At 36.0% G+C, this 19,052-nt stretch overlaps 1 protein-coding gene across 1 annotated transcript; it reads right to left on the bottom strand.

The window, feature by feature from the left end:
• Positions 1-15,158: 15,158 nt before the first annotated feature.
• LOC141631204 (uncharacterized) lies at positions 15,159-15,888 on the bottom strand. Its single transcript, XM_074443905.1, has 2 exons — positions 15,867-15,888; positions 15,159-15,751 (listed from the first exon to the last, which is right to left on the bottom strand). The coding sequence occupies exons 1-2, from the start codon at positions 15,886-15,888 to the stop codon at positions 15,342-15,344; spliced, it is 432 nt and encodes a 143-aa protein (XP_074300006.1). The 3' UTR covers positions 15,159-15,341.
• Between the last annotated feature and the right edge of the window lie 3,164 nt (positions 15,889-19,052).

Below are 19,052 nucleotides of genomic sequence, written 5' to 3'. Positions count from 1 at the left end.
AGATGGAGTAATTTTAGTGCTTTATTGTCTTATTTATAGATAAGGTGTCTGTGTCAATAATTTTGTTTGACAATTATTATTTTAGCCGAAATTCGTAGTAAGCATTCATATGGCAAACTAATACTAATTAATTGTAGCATTAGTCACACCACATTACATGAAAATAAATCAAAACGAAAATAGAGAAAACGGTCTGGTATCTTTTGTGCTTTCATTAACGACATACGTCTTAGGTGTGACGACTGTATCACTGCTTATTTTTCACAGTACTTTTTTTGAATAACTATTATGAAAGAACCGTCTCAACAATAAAAATGTTAAAGCAATGGCCGAAATCCTTAATTTTTATGTCGTAAATATACTAATTACTCTGTATTTTCAAGGTTATTTACTTATTTTTACGATAAAAAATGTAATTATGTAGTAATATTAGAGCTTACTATGCCCTAAATACACTAGTAATTTAACTCTTATCTTTAAAGTTAGTGCTCCTCGAGTATCAATTTTTCAATCAGCAAAACATATTCTTGAATTTTTCGGTTTTTAATGTTATACCCTTACATTTTTAAAATTGAATGGTATACCCGGAAACTCTATACATTAGTCTATAGCATGACATTATTTATTGTCTTTACTAACTTAGTTTCTTAATTGATCTTTAAATCGCTTATTTACCATTTCAATTACTCTATTATCTACTCATTTACTTATTAGTTCGCCGAATTACACATTGACCCACCAAATAGTATACAAATTTAATTGAAACTCATCAAATCTCTATTATCATTTCATGCTTCATAGCGGAAGTTTTTAATATTAGTTTGTACTTATTAAAAGTGATTTGTGATGTTTCTCATATAAGATGGGGATACACCATTAATGAGTCAAAATAAAGATTAAAGTACGGTTGTTTGATAATGATAAAGTTAATGGAGATATGAAGGAGGTTATGATGGAGAAATAAGTCAGGAATTTAGGGGTATATCATAGAATTTCAAAAATGTAAGGGTACAACATAGAATACCGAAAAACTCGAGGGTACACTGTAGAATATCCAAATTACTAACCATCATTTTTACGTAATAAAGGCATAAAAGTCTTGGCTATCTGCTTTCATAATATCTTCTTGTCTTAGTCTAGTTGTTAAGACGGAGGTATTATGGACAATAAGTCTCAGGTTCGATTGCCCTCTCCCCTCTATTATAATGCGACCAAGTGCACATTTCGTTAAACTAAAAGAAAAAAAATCTTATTGTAAACTCGTTTTACAGAGATTTTCTCACTCTAAAGATAATACGTTATGTTAAGAAGTCACTAATAGGATAACAACATAACAAATAAATGTTGAAATTGGCGTCTATCATTCATAGGAAAATTAATTAAGTCTTGAAATATGGTTACATAAAGCATTTCTTTTCAACACTACATCCAACAAAATTTATCATTCTTTGCCATTTCTTTCCGGGTTCTTTTAAGAGCAACTCCAATGGGCATCTAAAATTCGATGTAGCTTATTAATTTGCCACATCGACTTCTCAAGCTACGCTTCTTTCCGGTTACGTATTGCTCCAACGACAAACTACAACATCTTGTAGCTTATATGAGTCTACATTCTTATTTTCAACCAATGAGACAATTTCGCTTTTGTTTTTTTTTAAGCAATCCATATAGTTTGACAAAGCTACAATGCTTGAAAGCTACACATAAATTTCCAACCTCAATGGTAAGCTATATGTAAAAATTTTTGCAAATATTGCAAGCAGGTCCCTAGAAACAAACCATTAGAAATGTTCTAAGAGCAAGTACAATGGTAAGCAATTACCTTGTAGCTTGACAAATCCACATCATATTTTAAGCAAAAAATTTGTAGCTTGACAAATTCATTCCAATGGTTTAGCTAGTTTGTGAAAAAAAATCAAACCTAATTAAATTTTAATAAAATTAAAATTATGAAAAAAAAAACTAATTTGTCATTGGTTGATATGATATTGTGGGCTCATTTAAGCAACTAGCTTAATGAGGCTTGTTGCTTAAGGCAAGTTAATCTAGTTGGACATCTCCAATGGTGTAACAACTAGCTTGCAATTTTAAGAAATTGCAAGTAAGTCTCTAAGCTACACCATTGGACTTGCTCTAAGTATACAATTTTATTTTATCTTATATATCTATATATATATATATATATATATATATATATATATATATATATATATATATATATATATATATATATATATATATATAATTGGGTTGAAATGCTCTGAATGCGCCACGTAGCGTATACAACCTTAATTACACGCATTAACTACAGCTGGTTATTAAATATGAACATAATAAATGTTGCATAAATCTCCGCAGACTGTTAATTATAGTTTATTATGTCATTTATTATATCACGCTAAAAATGTACCACGATTCGATTCTAAATTTTAAAAACAAAAATTGATATAAAATATAAAATTTAATTCATTACGTTTATCACGAAAAATGCTTTCAATTGAGTATAATTTGCATTATACTTATTAAAATATTTTGATGTACATATAGATAATTTAAGTGAGTGTCTCACAATACTTTACATTTAAGTAAGATTTTTTTTTTTTTTTGAAAATGTTACAAAACTTAGACCATTAGATCCATCACGGATAAATATCTTTAAAAGCCATTGTATTTATTAAAAAAAATTAATTACTAAAAGGTAATTTTTTATAACATGGAATAATGAGCAAATTATATTGCAAAAAAATTATATACATATAAGAGCAAAGTACACAACAAGATTTTAGGAGTTTTTAAATAGTGTGAAACAAGTATGTATGTATATTGTGATAGTGAGTGCATTTGAAGAGTCACAACAAACGTAATGATTATTAAATACAATTGTGCTATAACAAACACGAACAAGTAGAAAACATAATACATTTTATTATTGCTATTTCAATTACATATGTATATGTCAAGTATAAACAACATTGATTATGCCTAACTAACTATACTTTCGTTTAAAATATTTTTAATGTTTTATTTTAAATACTTTGAAATTAAACCTAAAAAAGAAAATATTTAGTTGATAAAGTTCAATCTGTTTTATTTTATATGTTTAATCTTAAACAACATTATATATCGACTATATTTTTATTTTCTACAATTACAGTAACAAAATATAAAAACAGGTCGTGCGAAATACGGAATACTATCTAGTTATTTCTAGGTTTTTAAACGGGTCACGCCAATTTGAGTACATATGTGTTTGGTGCATATTAAAAATGCATTCGTCTCCCTTAATATCCTGCTTAACAATAAAACGGGTAAAGTATCATCCCAAATATTCATTATAACACAAATTTGTTGTTTTTCCCATGTACTCTAGTCGTAACTAAAAACACAAATTCTATATATTCCGAACTACATTCATTTCATCGGGTATATATGTAAATGAACATAAATGATCGTTTAGACTTACGGGAAACGTAAGAATATAACAAATGAGACATAAGGTTAGAGCTGTCAAAACAGCAAGTCTCCTTTGTGACGTAATATTCGTCACAAGCTTGTGACATGTTAAATACTACCCACATGGGTAGATAAGGCAAAACAAAATGCTACTTTTCTTTGACACTTTCTACTTTGCTTTTATTTTATCTTTCATGTGAGTAGTATTTAACCCGTTAATAAAATATATGAGTCGTGACACATGATATGTGTAGCCGTTTTCAAGTTTATTTACGCCGGCCACAAAAGTAAATACGAAGATTGAAATTGAAAAGGAAGTTAGAAAAAGAAACATGTACGGAGTCAAGTACAACGATATGTGTAGCCGTTCTCAAGTTTTGCAACTACCGTTATCTAACCGGCCACGCCTATTCCTTGTTTCTTACCAAAAAGTTGGGACTGCACAACCAACCTACATTTTTGTTTACTACGTGGCCGCATTTCTCCATTTGATTAATCAATCACAAATTTCACTTAAGACGGGTTATAATCTCTCTTAAGCTTAAGACCGGTCAAGTATTACAAATTTGACAAAAGTCCAATGCATTGGAAATAGCAAAATATTTTCCCACACATGCAAGTGGGGTGATATTTAATCCGTTTTATCCTTAAGATAGATATATCCGTCTTCAACAATACCTATTGTTTAATTAATTTATGTGACACTATTAAAATCAAATCTGATTTTTGCCTAGTCGGTAATTTATGTAATTTACCAACCGAAATAAAGTTGGTGCCCTTGTTATTAAATAATTATTGTTTACCTCCTCTTTCCTTGGTTTTTATCAGACTACAACACCAACTAGCCATGAGTACTGATAAATGAATTGGGCCTAGATGTATAGTGTACATTCGGTTTGGTTGGCCAAGCCCATTGGCTCGGTCCAGCCCCGCATTTAGGCCATGAATTTAGTCTTGAAACAGCCATGTGGAGTCCAAAGGGCCCAAAGTAATTTTAGGCTGGATTAGGGTCATGGTTTGGCGTGAATGCACAAATAAAATGTGTATTGCGAAAATCACCACCTTAAAATTATAAGAAAGCCTATATTGCATCCAGGTATAGCTGTCTTCGGGCCGGGCTGACCCTGAACCGGCCAGGGGGAGGGGCAGGCCTGGCCGGGCTGGGAGTATGTTTCACCCGGGTCAGACCCGTGGTGGGGTGGAGGGCTGGCCGGATTGACGGACCTATGTAATTTATTTTTACTAAATAGGTGGGCCAAGGGCGAGCCGGGTTTGGGATTCATGATCCAGGCCAGGCCAGGCAGGGGAGAAAGGCCTGGGCGGGCTGGGCTTGGTCGTGTGCGGAAAGACACCGAAAGTCGGGCCAAGCCGGGCCAGCTCTAAATCCAGGGCCCATGGGTACAAGATTAAGCATGTTCTAAAATTGATATATTTTTTTTTTTACCGACCATTTCATATACTTTATCATTTTTTTTACCGTGTAACAAATGTTATAAACTAAGCATGTATTTATGGTACTAGTGAACAATATTAGGCTACTTATCTCATTCGATAAGTCGTAACTCGTAAATCTTAGGACCTCCTTGAACTCTGAAAGTCTGAGCTATCCCAGTTGGACTGAGGTTAGACTCACGAAATAGGCCCACACATTGGCACGACATGACACAACCCTCATAAACGGACTGTTTTTTTTTTCTGATAGTCCAGCCCAAGCTTGTATGGGCCTAGCCCATGATCAGTTCTAGTGTACATGCGGCAAATTTGTCCATGCTTTGTTGAATTTCTTCTTGTCCGACATTAATTAATAGTCGTAAAAGTTTGGACATTTTTGTATTTGTTCTATATGCAAATTCTCATTTGGGACGGGCTCTTTTTGGTCGCTAATCAATGAGGTCATGGCCTAGTGATCAAGACTGAAATGGGGATACAGGACACCCTGGCATCAGTTTCGACCATACAGCAGGAATATATATGCTTAACGTACTTATAGTCGTATACCCAGGTCTGATGCTGATGTACTCGACAACCGACACCATGGTTTTAAGTAAGAAACTCACCTCTGTGTACCTCTTCAAGAGGCGATTACAATTCTCGTAACCTTTACCAACTGCATCTGACCCGCACTCCTTTTCTAGCAAAGCGAACCAAATTATTATTAGACTTTAATCAGAACTACTAATTGAACTAGTATGAACACCAAGCGGACTAACGGATCAAATGTTGATGCAATTATTCGAAACTAAGAAGCTAACTAGGAATCACACATGTACGGAAAGTCGTACGTCTCCTAATCGTAAGCTAACACACGTTCCTAATCCAATAATACTCAATTAGCAGTATGTTTACAGGCTTGAAAATTAATACAACGGTCGAATCTCCAACACGTCGAGAATAAAAGCGAAACCAAATCGACGCTAAGGGCTAAATCGAAATATTAACCTTAAAATTAAAATTTGTCAGGGTTCGGGGGCGACCACGCCTGATTGATGCCCGTGGCAGAATTAAGGGATTTAATTATTATTATTATTATTATTTATAATCTACTCCTATTATCTGATTTATCTCTAACTATAAAAGTTGGTTCCGCAACCAGAAACGACCTGAATTGCGTGTCTATGTAACCTTCCTAAACAATAACCATAATTAAATAGCTTTTCAACATCTTAATTAATTTAAGTTATAAATAAATACAAAAGAGACTGAGCCCATTGAGGGAGGATTAATAACATCTCACAGCGCGAAACCTAGTTGAACTACCACCGCCACCTCTACCCATAATTTTTAAATCGATTTCGGGTCTAAGTTGATTTTTCGGAGGACTGTCAAAGGCTTCGATGATGAAACAAAACTCTACTCTATTACGGAGTAATGTTTTTTCCAATTACTATAGTCTATAGGCTGTTCTACAAGATAATAATTACCGTCTACTAAAGTATAAAGTAGGGCTTTGTGTAAATAATTTTATTTATTCTATTTATGTAAAAGTTATGTTGATCGAAAGTGAGTCCAATACGAGTAGGATTCTAATTTCAAAATCTATCTAAAATCTAAATACGGTATAGGAGGTGTTTGGTAAACAGCGGATTGAGAAATTTTCAGCATATTCAAGGCTTTTAGCATGTTTAACTCACCAATCTACTATTTTGAGTGATAAGTTTATAGAGGGAATAGGATTGCATAAGGTAATTGTATTGATAATAATGTTGTCTTACATAATATATGGTGGGCTATTTATAATAGCTCACATTTTATTAAACCCTAATCCTAGTTTGGCAAACTCTAATGGGCCTAATATCCTAATACCCTCCCGCAATCGTAAAGGCAGTACATAGTACGAACTTTACGATTGGAGAAATACAAGAAAATCATAATCGATATAAAAAAAACACGTCTTCTTCTCCTCATCTTGATCTTCTTTCAAAAAAAAAAAATTCTCAGCAATCTTCTTCGTTTTCACAAGTTGGTTGGTAAGGGTGCATATTGGACTCGCCAGACAAATTTCTTGCGTAACTCGCCAGTTTTTTTTCAATGCGTAACTCGCCAGTAAATTTTTCATGCGTAACTCGCCAGTAAATTTAATACCACCTTGATTAAAGAAATAAGATTTCTTAGATCTGTCATATTGAATGGAAGAACGACAGAGGAAATTGCATTTTTTATTTTTTATTTTTTTAGATTTGCCAAAAAAAGGGAAGAAAATGATTTGGGTTGGAGTTTTTCTAAGGATTTGGAATGACATAAAGCACTAATCATCAAAAAAATATTGCCTATGCTCATGACTACTGGCCGTACTGGTCCAATAACCAAAAAATTGATCATATCAATATGAATTGATTTGAATTTATTCATTCTTGAACCTAATATATTAAAAGGGAAAAACGGAAAACTTGATTTGTTTGTTAAGATCCCGCCGGTGGGCATGATAGCTAAGTTAAACACCCACCGACAAGGGCGAATTTTGATTTAGGCCTAAAGAGCGAGAGGCTCTGATACCATGATAAGTTCTGTTATCGGGCCTGGGCCGCACCCGCATGGAGGAGAGAGAGTCCGACTAATAAGCCCAAGGACGTTCCATCCCAAAACCAATTGGCAATGGGTGGAGTAACTCCTTGGTTTATATGATAAACAACTCTCTCCTCTTTTTTCAATGTGGGATACTCACATGTGCCTTTATCATGGGTGAACTGTATATTGACACTCCCCCTCACATGTGAGGTCCCTGTTCAGGCAGATTGGATTTTTTTAAGTCTTTTGTCCAACTGCAATTTTTCTGGCCCAATTTTTCTTTTTTTCTTTTTTTCATGCCCATGCCTTTGTTTTAGTTTTTTCGACCATGAGCTCTGATACCATGATAAGTTTATAGAGGGAATAGAATTGCATAAGGTAATTGTATTGATAATAATGTTGTCTTACATAATATATGGTGGGCTATTTATAATAGCTCACATTTTATTAAACCCTAATCCTAGTTTGGCAAACCCTAATGGGCCTAATATCCTAATATTGAGTGTTTGGTACATGGCATATTGAAAAAGTAGATTGGAGCTCAATCTACTGTTTTCTAACATGCTGCTATACCCTGCATATTCACATTAGTAGATTGTGAAATATAAATCCGTCAACAATCTACACATAGATACAACAATCTATTAACCAAAATCTGTTAATTACCAAACACTTCTACTAAATCTGCTAATTGAAATATACTAGTCAAACCTGTTAATCCAATCTGTCATTTATAATCTGCTTGATCAATCTGCTTCTACTAATATTAATCTGCTGATTACCAAACAGCGCCATAATTTAAGGCCTGTAAATATCGTCGAGATTGTTTTATTCAACCGTTTACTGTGTTTATTAGTTGGGCCAATGTAGATTTTAAAGTTGGGTAAGAGATAAAAGTGAGAAAGAAAAACCTACAATTGACTCCCTATTCTTACATAATTTATACTCCGTAATGTTGTAAAAATAGTAATCTATGAAACTATCTATTCCGTATTAAAATATCTATTACCTGACCCGATGACTCCATATGAATGACCCGACCCGACAACGACCTGAACCCAACCCGACCCGACTAACCGGATCCATAAGTGATCCAAACCCGACCCGAATGTAGTCACGACCCGATATGACCCGACCCGACTGACACCTCAAACTATTCATAAGTAGGGAGAATCTTCGATACAACTTCTAATATATAACATTAAAGATAGTTATGTGAAATCTTATTTAAATTGTCTTACCGGGTGCATTATGAATATTAAAAGTTTATAATTTTTATTAATATATAACTAGATTGATTTTCCTAAGAGTAAACTTTGAACAAAAGAAAACGAGTATTGATATATATTTCTAAAGCAAATGTATAGAATTGAACAAAGGGGAGGAAATATAATATATGGCCACAACTCCATACAGTACAAATTTACTCGTTAATTAGATTGATTTTCCTAAGAGTAATGGAATAATGGGTGAGGAACTGACGATAAATAAAGTATCCTAAAAAAAAAGATGCTTAGTAAAAAATAGTCCGCAAGTCATAAGTAATCATGTGGTTGAAGACCAAAATGTCAAAAGATATGCATTTAATCATGTTGATTAGGTAAACTACCTTCATCTGTTTTTAAACGTAAGCTAAAACGACTTCGTTTTGATGTTGATGATTTAGAGGATTTTGTCCATATACGCGCATTGACCATTGTTTCAACTTTCAAGGACGACGACCTATAGAATTTGTCACATAAACTTTGCAAATTCATTTTAATAGCAATTTTAGGAGTTTATTAAGTTATTAATCAATAACTTAGGATACAAAAGAGAGCGATACTGACATGTGGTATGAAGTCCAAAATATGGTCGATACCACATGTCGTCTAATCCGTATAGAAAAAGAAGTAACAAAAAACAAAATGCATGAACTTATGAAAACATACAAAACTACTTCTTCTGTTTGATCAGACTTATTTGGCCGCAAGGCTTGGCTAATAACACCCAAAAGGCTCGAAGACCCCTGGTTGGTTCTGCTCCTTATTTTTCCATAAATTAAATTCTTTCATAAAATATAAGATTATCATGATATTGGAGGTTGAACAATAATTCTTGTTTTCACTCTTTACAACTAAAATAAAGTACATTTTTGTAAGTTAAAACTTAAAAGTCTTAAAGGATGAATTGAAATCGTTTCACTTAATCTGTTAATCATCATTGTTTTTCATAACTCATAATGAAGTACACCATATTGTGCATGCTTATTTAAGGCATAGATTGCCCAATAATGTGACTTACGTGTATAATCCACTACATAACTACCTTTAATTATTTATTATTATTATTATTATTATTATTATTATTATTATTATTATACTTGAAAGAATGATTGGAGGATCGAATTCGTCAAAAGGCTTTTCTATATTATTCCATTTACCATACAACAGTTTTATAAATAGAAGGGGTTGAGATTTATGATAACACAATATAAATATATAATATGAAATATACATCGAATATTTAAACATATTCCTATATATCGACTATGGCATATCATGTCCATATAGATTGTATACAAATGTTTAAGTCAGGTATATTTGGTTTAAATTTAAAATGGATAAAAAAATAGATGATGCGCATGCAAAATGTGTAAGGATTAGCAAAAACTTTCGAGTATTCCATTGACATAATTTATGTGTTATTTCTACTCCTTTAAATTTTCATACGATTATATCCGTCCATTTTAAAAGAGACGACCCGACGATATAAATGAAATAATCTTGAAGATGAAATCTGTCGTGATGCTAGGATTTGTTTGTGAACGTGAAGGTCCTCATTGTGTTGCATGTATTATTAGTCTGATATGTTTGACTGGAATAAATATTGTGGCATTTTCTGTTAAATGCAGCGAACCATGCAACACATACATTATTTCATGTTCTTCTGTCACAATTCTCAGGTGTCATCATATATACTTGTACTATCATATATTCATATGGAGTAATTATTATGCATGTCATATACGGAGTGCTTTACCTAATGAGATCGAGGTTCGTCAAATAAATTTGAGAGGTTGGGTTCAACCTTGAGTTTAGGAACCTAGGTTCAAACTTGAAACTCAGTCCCTTTTTTTTTTGCCTCAAGATCAGTCATTGTAGATAGCTTACGAAGAACACATATTCTCATTGAAGACGGCGATATCCGTCACAATACCATTTCCTCTCACAAAATACCTATGAGAGGTGAGTGGGGAAGCACATGGGAGATACCCCACCTTGTCCTCTCTCTCTTTTTGTGAGACGTCTTCAGCTTGTAACGGATATTAATGTTCAAGCATTAGCCAGAGGACTAGTCTTAAGTATTAACAAACCTAGAGCAACTTCCTTGTATAGTTACTTTCGCCCTTTGTTCCTTGTACTTTTACACTATGAGTGGTCAGATCAAATCTGTAATTTGATCAAAACTAGCTAGCTAGCCATTATTATAGGAGTATTATATAAGTCGAGTAGCAAGTAAGAATTTAACTAAATAAAGGTTACATCAAAAGGAAGACCGTTTTTGGACTTATTCCTTGACTGCATGTCATAAACTACATCAAATTTTGATTCTCTTAATGCTCGTGACTCAAGTCATGAGCAATACTTTACGACTTTACGCCACAATGTGAGAGAGTCTTAAAGTAAAATGGAGCTTCGGTGTATCATAACAAAATAAGGTCCTAAATATAAATGTATAAGTGTACAATAAGTTGAGGTTTGTATTGAATTTTATCAGTAAAGGATATAAATTCAGTGGCCAAAATTAGAGGCCTGGTTCCGCCACCCGTGGTTGCCCCGGGTATTAGACGCCCTTGATTAGAACTGTATTCACGTATACCTTTAACATAGTACGGAAGTACAACTAAATGCGTTTGGTATAGTGATTGCTCAATTCACCCCTTAATCATGAGGCCAGGGGTACGATTCCTGCTCATGGGAATGGAGCAAATTCTTTGGCCAGTCGTTTACCTGGCCTCTTCGTGAGAGCTAGACCTGGCAAACATGTCAAACGAGTCAGACCGGGTCATTTCGGGCTCGGGTCATTTTCGGGTCAACTATTATCAAGTTATTTGTAAATTGACACCTGATTTACACCAGAAAAAAAAACATAGTACGAAAGTATTTAAGAGAAACGGTCTCTTACTAAATAAAAGATTAAGGGGCTGTTTAGTTCGCTGCTTAAGATTGGAATGGATTGAAAATGAGAAACTATAGAAGTATGAGGTTCCAATTTCATACCTTTCAAAACATATTTGGTTCATTAGAAAAATAAACATAAAGGAATGAAGTTTGAATCCATGAGAAGGAGGTGGGTATGGCATTCCAATTTCAAGGGGTTGAGGACTTGAGGTGGAATTAGAATTCTGATGGATTCTAACCCCGTCCCAAAGTGCCCAACCAAACACTAGAAAGACTAGAATCCATTTTATTCCATTCCAAATCTCCCAACCAAACACCTCCTAACTTCTATGCGAGTAATTTTTTATATGTTTCATAATCTTTTTATTGTCCAAAGCAGGGCGGTTCAAAAACCGGGTCGACCCGAGAAACCGGGCCAATCAGACTGGACTGGTTTCTTTCGGTTCGCTCTATAGATTTGTAAATTGCAGTCATCCGGTTCGAGCAAACCTTTGGTGTAATAAAGTGGTTTGAACCCCTAAAAAAGACTGGAGCAGACTGGTTAGATCGGACCGGTTTATTTTTTATTTTCGGTCTTCGGCTTAATCGGTCGGTCTGATTCGACACAATTTTGGATCGGTGAACACCATGGTCCAAGTGATGCCTTTAATCGGTGTTTATTTTTATAATAAACGTACTAATTTATCACTAAAAGGTATTGTTTTATTAGTAATCTTTGCATGCGATGACCTTTTCATTATCACGAATTCTCATTTGTGACGGACAATATCCGTCACAAACTTTTGTAATTCTCTAAACGCTCTAATTTTTGTCTTATCTTCTCGTGTGGGTGATATTTGACTCGTCACAAACTTGTAACGAATATACCTGTCACAAAAAAAAACCTATTATTTCATTATTATTCTTTGATAACATGTTCTTTTTAAATTTATAACATATAAAACGTTATACCATTATATTTTAAAGTGTCAATAATATTTTTTGATGATAAATTAAAATCAAAATCCAAGATTATTTTCAGATTATTTTCCACCCTCGATAATATCTCGATTCATTTGACAAATATTACAATTCAATAAATTCTGAAAGAAAAAACGACACAAACTAGCCACCAATCTACCATGACATATTGACATGCCCACCATAAAGCTAACAAACTTGCTCAACGTGACTCGAATAATAGAACTTGCACAAATTCTCGTTAAAACGGGCGTATCCGTTACATGTTGAAAATGGGTCAAGTAATATTCAAGTGGGTAGATAAAACAAAAGTAGAATGCTACTCCCTAGTCCCTACTCCCTGGGCATTCTGTTTTTATCTTATCTACTCACTTGAGTATTACTTAACCCATTTTCAACTTGCGGCAAATATGTCCGTCTTCAATGAGACTTGTTGACTTGGAGACTTGCTATAGAATTTGTTAGTTGTTAGGTGGTCATTCAAACGGAGTATATATTTGTACCGTAATTCGTGGACAACATAATGTGACATATTACTATTTTTAGTAGAACATATCGTTCATATTAGCCTTATTATGGACGGATATATCCGCCTAAAGTGAAAGACGGGTCAAATATGTTTAAAATGGTGATATTTTTGGGCCCCACCATACAACTTGTTACTTGTCTTATGCTTAAAATGGGTGAATATTTGACCCGTTTATAACTATAGACGGATATTTCCATCTATAACGACAATTTGTGATAGTTATTCATGTGTCTACATTCTTCAAAGTATTGCTAAATCATATCTACAGAATCTTGACCCTTTACCTATCTTTTTACAGTTGATCTCCTTTAGTACCTTGTGACGGGTCATTAATTAATAATTATGACGGAAAAAATATAATCATTTTACAATAAAATGTAACTATCCATAAATTCTTATTTATCAGATAATAATTTATAATAAATTATCGTAAAATACTCACATTTTTTTTGACAAAAATTTGTAATCTTTTTAAGCACACATAAAAATCCTCTTTTTACCCTTTGATGATAACAAGTCCAACTACTCATGTCGTCATCCACACTCCTTTTTCAAGTCTCTCGTAGTGCACTCACACTAGAAACTTGAAAGTAGTTTAAAAAGGTAAGATTATCGGTAAAACTCTTTTAAATCTTAAAACTTGGCTATATTAGTTTTTCACTACTTCTACTTCCTTCACACATTAATGTTCTTCCCATTTCATTAAAATATTATTCACATATAATAGAGAAATGGAAAGAACATTAAATTGTCGAGGGAGTATTATTTATTTTTTGTTCAGACTTATCTTAGACTTTATACATTGTCCGTCAGACGTATTTCAAACTCTACTTTTCCACTTCACTTCCTTTTTTTACAAAAAAAAATGACACGTGAGATCCACTCATTGGATAATTTCCCTTGAAAGTGGGGTCAAGACTCACCCAAAGTCTTAACTTGAGTCTTGAATTTACAAGACTCGACTTAAGACTTTGTCAAGACCAAGGTAGATTATTGGTAGTTTTAAGTGAGTCTTGTCTCGACAAACTTACCAACGTCTTATCTCAAGACTGTCAATAATCTTACCCTAAATACTCGTAATGGTACCACAAAAGACTAAATTTACGAAGCTATGTGTGCGCCTAGAGCCTGCAAACTTGACCCGATCCAACTTAATCGAAAATCCAGTAACTCGAGAAATCAACTCTACTCGACCTGTTTTTTACCTGATATTCGATATAATCCGATAATCAGTGAACTGAACCCCCCTTGACCCCGACCCGATAAGATTGATGATCGGACAATTATTAAACTTAATATAAGTCCAATGTTTGATTTAATATCAAAGTAACTAAACCAAATAATAATCGAAAATTAAACTTATTGGTAAAATTATTGGAGTAGTGCGGTAAAGTAACTAGACCCAACCTGAACCCGACTTGCCCGACACATCGATTGACTTGAAAGGATGAAATGACCTGATTCAATAATAACCCAACCCAAACCCAACCTGACCCGAAAATCTAAAATGGTTACAGAGTATTTGTTAAAATAATGTTTTACATACTCTCTCTATCACCGTGAATAATTTACATTTGTTTTATTTTCGAATAGAAAAATAAAGTAAATGTAAACTATAGACTCGATGGGGGAGTATTGAATGAGAGAGAACGTTTCAGAGTTTATATCATACATACCCGTACTTCATTAAGGGATATTCACGTCAGCATCGATTAATCTTTTTTGGCAAAGGAAATACGCGTGAAAGGATAAAAAGTGACTAGCACAAAGAATGTTCATGTCAATCCAAATCTAAAGTTAAAAAACATGATCATCCTAATTGTAAAGTAAATTATTCCAAACCAAGAACAATTTTGTTGTAACCACTAACCAAATTTACAACATTTTCTTATCCATACCCACAAAATTGCTTGATATAGTTTTACTTCGTCGGTCTCAATCATTTGTTACCTTTTGTTAAATACTTCTAGCAGTAAATATAAAATAAAACAAATAATCGAGATAGATAGAATAGATTACAAGGCGCTATTTCTAGCAAATAAGAGTAGTTCACTAAACCATTTTTTAATTTACGATTTTTTTCTCAACATTAGCTCCTCGTCCAAGTACAATTGACCTGAAAATAACTCGATTTTGTCAATTATTTCTCCAATCCAAGTCATATATAACTCATAACATGGTTGTCACTCGCCCTAGACCAGTAGAGTGTAGACGGTCTCATAATAAGTTTATCAAAGGCTCGGGTAACAACTCTCGGACCTAGTGAGCTTAGGGCGGAATTTACCCTCCCTATTAGGACTAACCGGGGTCGACCTAACCCGAGGACTATCCAAGCTACGACGAAGTATAGACCGCATAGCTTTGATCAAATGAGCGGTCGGGTCACCGCCAGCTGGCGGGCACGAGGACCGAAACATCCTACACACATTAAGGTGGCGATTAAGAGCCTCATCAGTAGTAATTAACCTCTTCGATTTAATAACCTCGTCCTTGACCGCTTCGGAACATAATCCACATATCCATTTACCCATATATCGTTCTCGGATCGTTTCGATGTAAGCTGGGGTGCTAATAGAGTAGAATAGGGCAATATTGTATGGCCTAGTCCAAGGCTCGTATTGAGTCGTATTAAGTTGTAGCCCTAGCACGATATGTACTATATATTCATATGACGTATAATGAAATAAGGCAAGGAATTGATTACTAATCTTATCATGGTATCAGTGTCTTCAAAAATCACAAAATAAAAATCCTACGATATTCAACCCTAGCCGCCATGACCAACGGCGAAGGGAGTTCTAAAATCGATGCTTCCTCCCCATACTTCCTCGGTCCTCAAGACCGACCAGGGGATTCTATCACTCCGACCCGTCTTACCCTAACCAATTTTGACGATTGGGCGCACGATGTCAGTGTCGCGCTCAAGTCCCGTCGAAAGTTTGTCTTTGTTAATGGTACCCTTACCGAGCCCAAGCCTCCATGTACGGTGGATGATTGGGAAACAATACATTCTATGCTTGTTTCGTGGCTGTCGCATACGATCACCACCGAAGTCCGTGCACTCCTTCCAAAATACAAGAATGCCAAACGCATGTGGGATGATCTTCACGATCGATTTGGCGTTGTTGATGGGTCCCGCATTCAGCAGCTGAAATCCGCACTTCGCGATTGCCGTCAAACAGAGGACATGTCGGTAGCTGTTTACTATGGTAAGCTTTGTCAATTATGGGATGAATTAGATTCCCATGAACCAATTATTTCATGTGACTGTTGTGATAAGTGTACTAGTGGGACGCAATATGCGGCTCGTCGTGCCTCCGACCGTCTCCACCAGTTTCTCCTTGGTCTTCTCCCGACCCCGTACTCGTCCTTGCGCTCTGTGATTTTATCCCAGGTGCCTTTGCCCTCCGTTGCTCGGGCATTTAATATGATTTCCCAAGAGGAACGGGTTCGGGGAATTGATCGCACAAATGATACTTCTACTGATGTTTCTACTTTCAATGTGAAACCACGGTTCGATTCCCGTCAGCCGCCTAAAGACCCCTCTCAATCGATTCGGACGAACGACAACAACCGGTGCAAAGCAATTGTAATCGAAAAGGGCATGACCGAAGCATGTGTTTCGACCTACTAGATGAAATTCCCGAATGGTGGTATGAATTGAAGGGAATAAAACCTCCGGGTTCTCGCGGTAACAAGGCTGGCCGTGGCCGTGGTGGGGGGAGGAGTGGCTCCTCTCGTCCTCGGGATGAGGGTAATGGCAGGGGTGAGGGTGGAAGTAATTCGGCTGCAAATAATGTTAATACCGCACCTCCTGCTACCGGTGAGTCTACACCAAATGCTTCCGCTTCTCGCATAACAGTATATGGTACTCCTACTCACACTCATTCCGGTAAGTGGTTACTTGATACGGGCTGCTCTTATCATGTGACGGGCAATTTTGCGTTATTAACTAATGTGCAAAACATATCCAGTAAAGTCGTGGGTTTACCCGATGGGTCGACCGTTTCCGCGTCACAATTGGGTCGTGTGGTGCTGACTTGTAATTTATATTTGGATTCCGTATTATTTGTCCCTCAACTGAAGTGTAACTTGATTTCAGCATCCCAATTATGTGACTCATTAAATTGTGAGTTTATTACTAATGCTACCACTTGTATCATACAGGACCGGGTTACGAAGGCGACGATTGGCATGGGTGAGAGGCACGATGGACTGTATTACTTGCGGACTAACGATGGACAAATAAACAAGGTCACGGCTGAGTCATCCTTGAGCTTATGGCACACGAGGCTGGGTCATCCGTCAGAGAATGTTGTTAAATTGCTTCCTTTCTTACGTACTAGCAAACAAAATTTGTCAAAGCCGTGTGAGGTTTGTCACCGAGCTAAACATATTCGTAGTAGCTTTCCTTTAAGCAATAATAGAAGTGCCCGTGCTTTTGAGCTCATTCATTGCGATTTATGGGGTCCCTATGATACACCCTCCATGTCAGGTGCTCGATATTTTTTGACTTTAGTGGACGATTTTTCGAGGGGCGTATGGATTTATTTGTTAAATGCGAAAACTGACGTACCCACTAAATTTCTCCTATTTATTGCAATGATAAAAAGACAGTTCTCAGCTGACATTAAAATTGTGAGGAGTGATAATGGTACCGAGTTTCACCCATTAAAACCATATTTTGCCACAAATGGGATTTTATTTCAGTCCTCGTGTGTGGGTACCCCTCAACAGAATGGGCGAGTTGAGCGCAAACATCAACATATTTTAAATGTCGCACGAGCCTTACGATTTCAGGCGGGTATACCTATACAATTTTGGGGTGAGTGTGCTCTAGCTGCGGCCTTTGTCATAAACCGCACACCCTCTCGACTGTTAGACGGGTTAACACCCTATGACATTTTATTTAATAAATCTCCCAATTTTGATATATTAAAGGTTTTTGGGTCCCTTTGTTATGCCCATAATCAACGGTCCAAGGGAGACAAGTTTGCTAGTCGGAGTAGGAAATGTGTTTTTATGGGCTATCCTGCGGGTAAAAAAGGGTGGTATTTATACGATCTTGACAGGCGAGAATTCTTCGTGTCCCGGGATGTTAAATTTTATGAGACACAATTCCCTTTCCAAATGCCTACCCATGATGTTGACTCCACCCAGGATATCATTAATTCACATACACCCAGTGAACCGTGTATAATATGGGATGAGATTTCTGATTCTCTCAATGATACGCGAATTCCGGATGCTCCAATTCCCGAGCCGCCTGAAACTGCTGCGCCTGGAACCACTGAGCAAGCCGCGCCTGATCACCCCATTGCTACACCTGCCGCCACCCCTGCTGCCTTAGGCCGTAGGCAGCGTGTGAGGATACCGACCAGGTCTCTTCAGGACTATGTGACCGAGTTCTCCGACGATGACAGTCCATCTCGTGCCTCGAATGTCCATGTCTCTTCGTCCCCTTCAGGTACCTCTTATCCTCTAGTAAATTATTTATCTTGTAATAAATTTTCGCCCCCACATCGTTCCTATATGGCAGCCTTGTTAAGTCACACCGAGCCTCGATCTTTCAAAGAGGCCGCAAAGCATACGGGCTGGCGAGATGCTATGCAAGCTGAGATGCAAGCTCTTATTGCTAATGATACGTGGGAAATGGCCGAACTCCCTCCGGGTAAGAAAGCTCTCGGTAGTAAGTGGCTATACAAAATCAAATACAAATCTGATTCCTCCATTGAGCGATTAAAGGCCCGTTTAGTTGTTTTTGGGAATCACCAAACCGAGGGGGTGGACTACGATGAAACTTTCGCTCCTGTCGCTAAAATGACAACGGTTCGCACCTTCTTGTCTGTGGCCTCGGCAAAGAAATGGCACCTCCATCAGATGGATGTTCATAATGCTTTTCTTCACGGTGACTTGGAAGAAGAAGTATACATGAAATTACC

The sequence above is a fragment of the Silene latifolia genome, chromosome Y (genome assembly GCF_048544455.1).
Source record: "Silene latifolia isolate original U9 population chromosome Y, ASM4854445v1, whole genome shotgun sequence".
Taxonomy (NCBI): Eukaryota; Viridiplantae; Streptophyta; class Magnoliopsida; order Caryophyllales; family Caryophyllaceae; genus Silene; species Silene latifolia.
Note: the sequence above shows the minus strand (reverse complement) of the source record. Positions and strands in the feature narration are given on the sequence as shown.

Bases quoted from the DNA above. Each gene is read 5' to 3' on its own strand.
- LOC141631204 (XM_074443905.1), bottom strand. From the start codon at position 15,888: ATGGCGGCTAGGGTTGAATATC. The intron at 15,752-15,866 runs GTAGGATTTTTA...ATATCGTGCTAG, and splicing joins GGCGGCTAGGGTTGAATATC to GGCTACAACTTAATACGACT.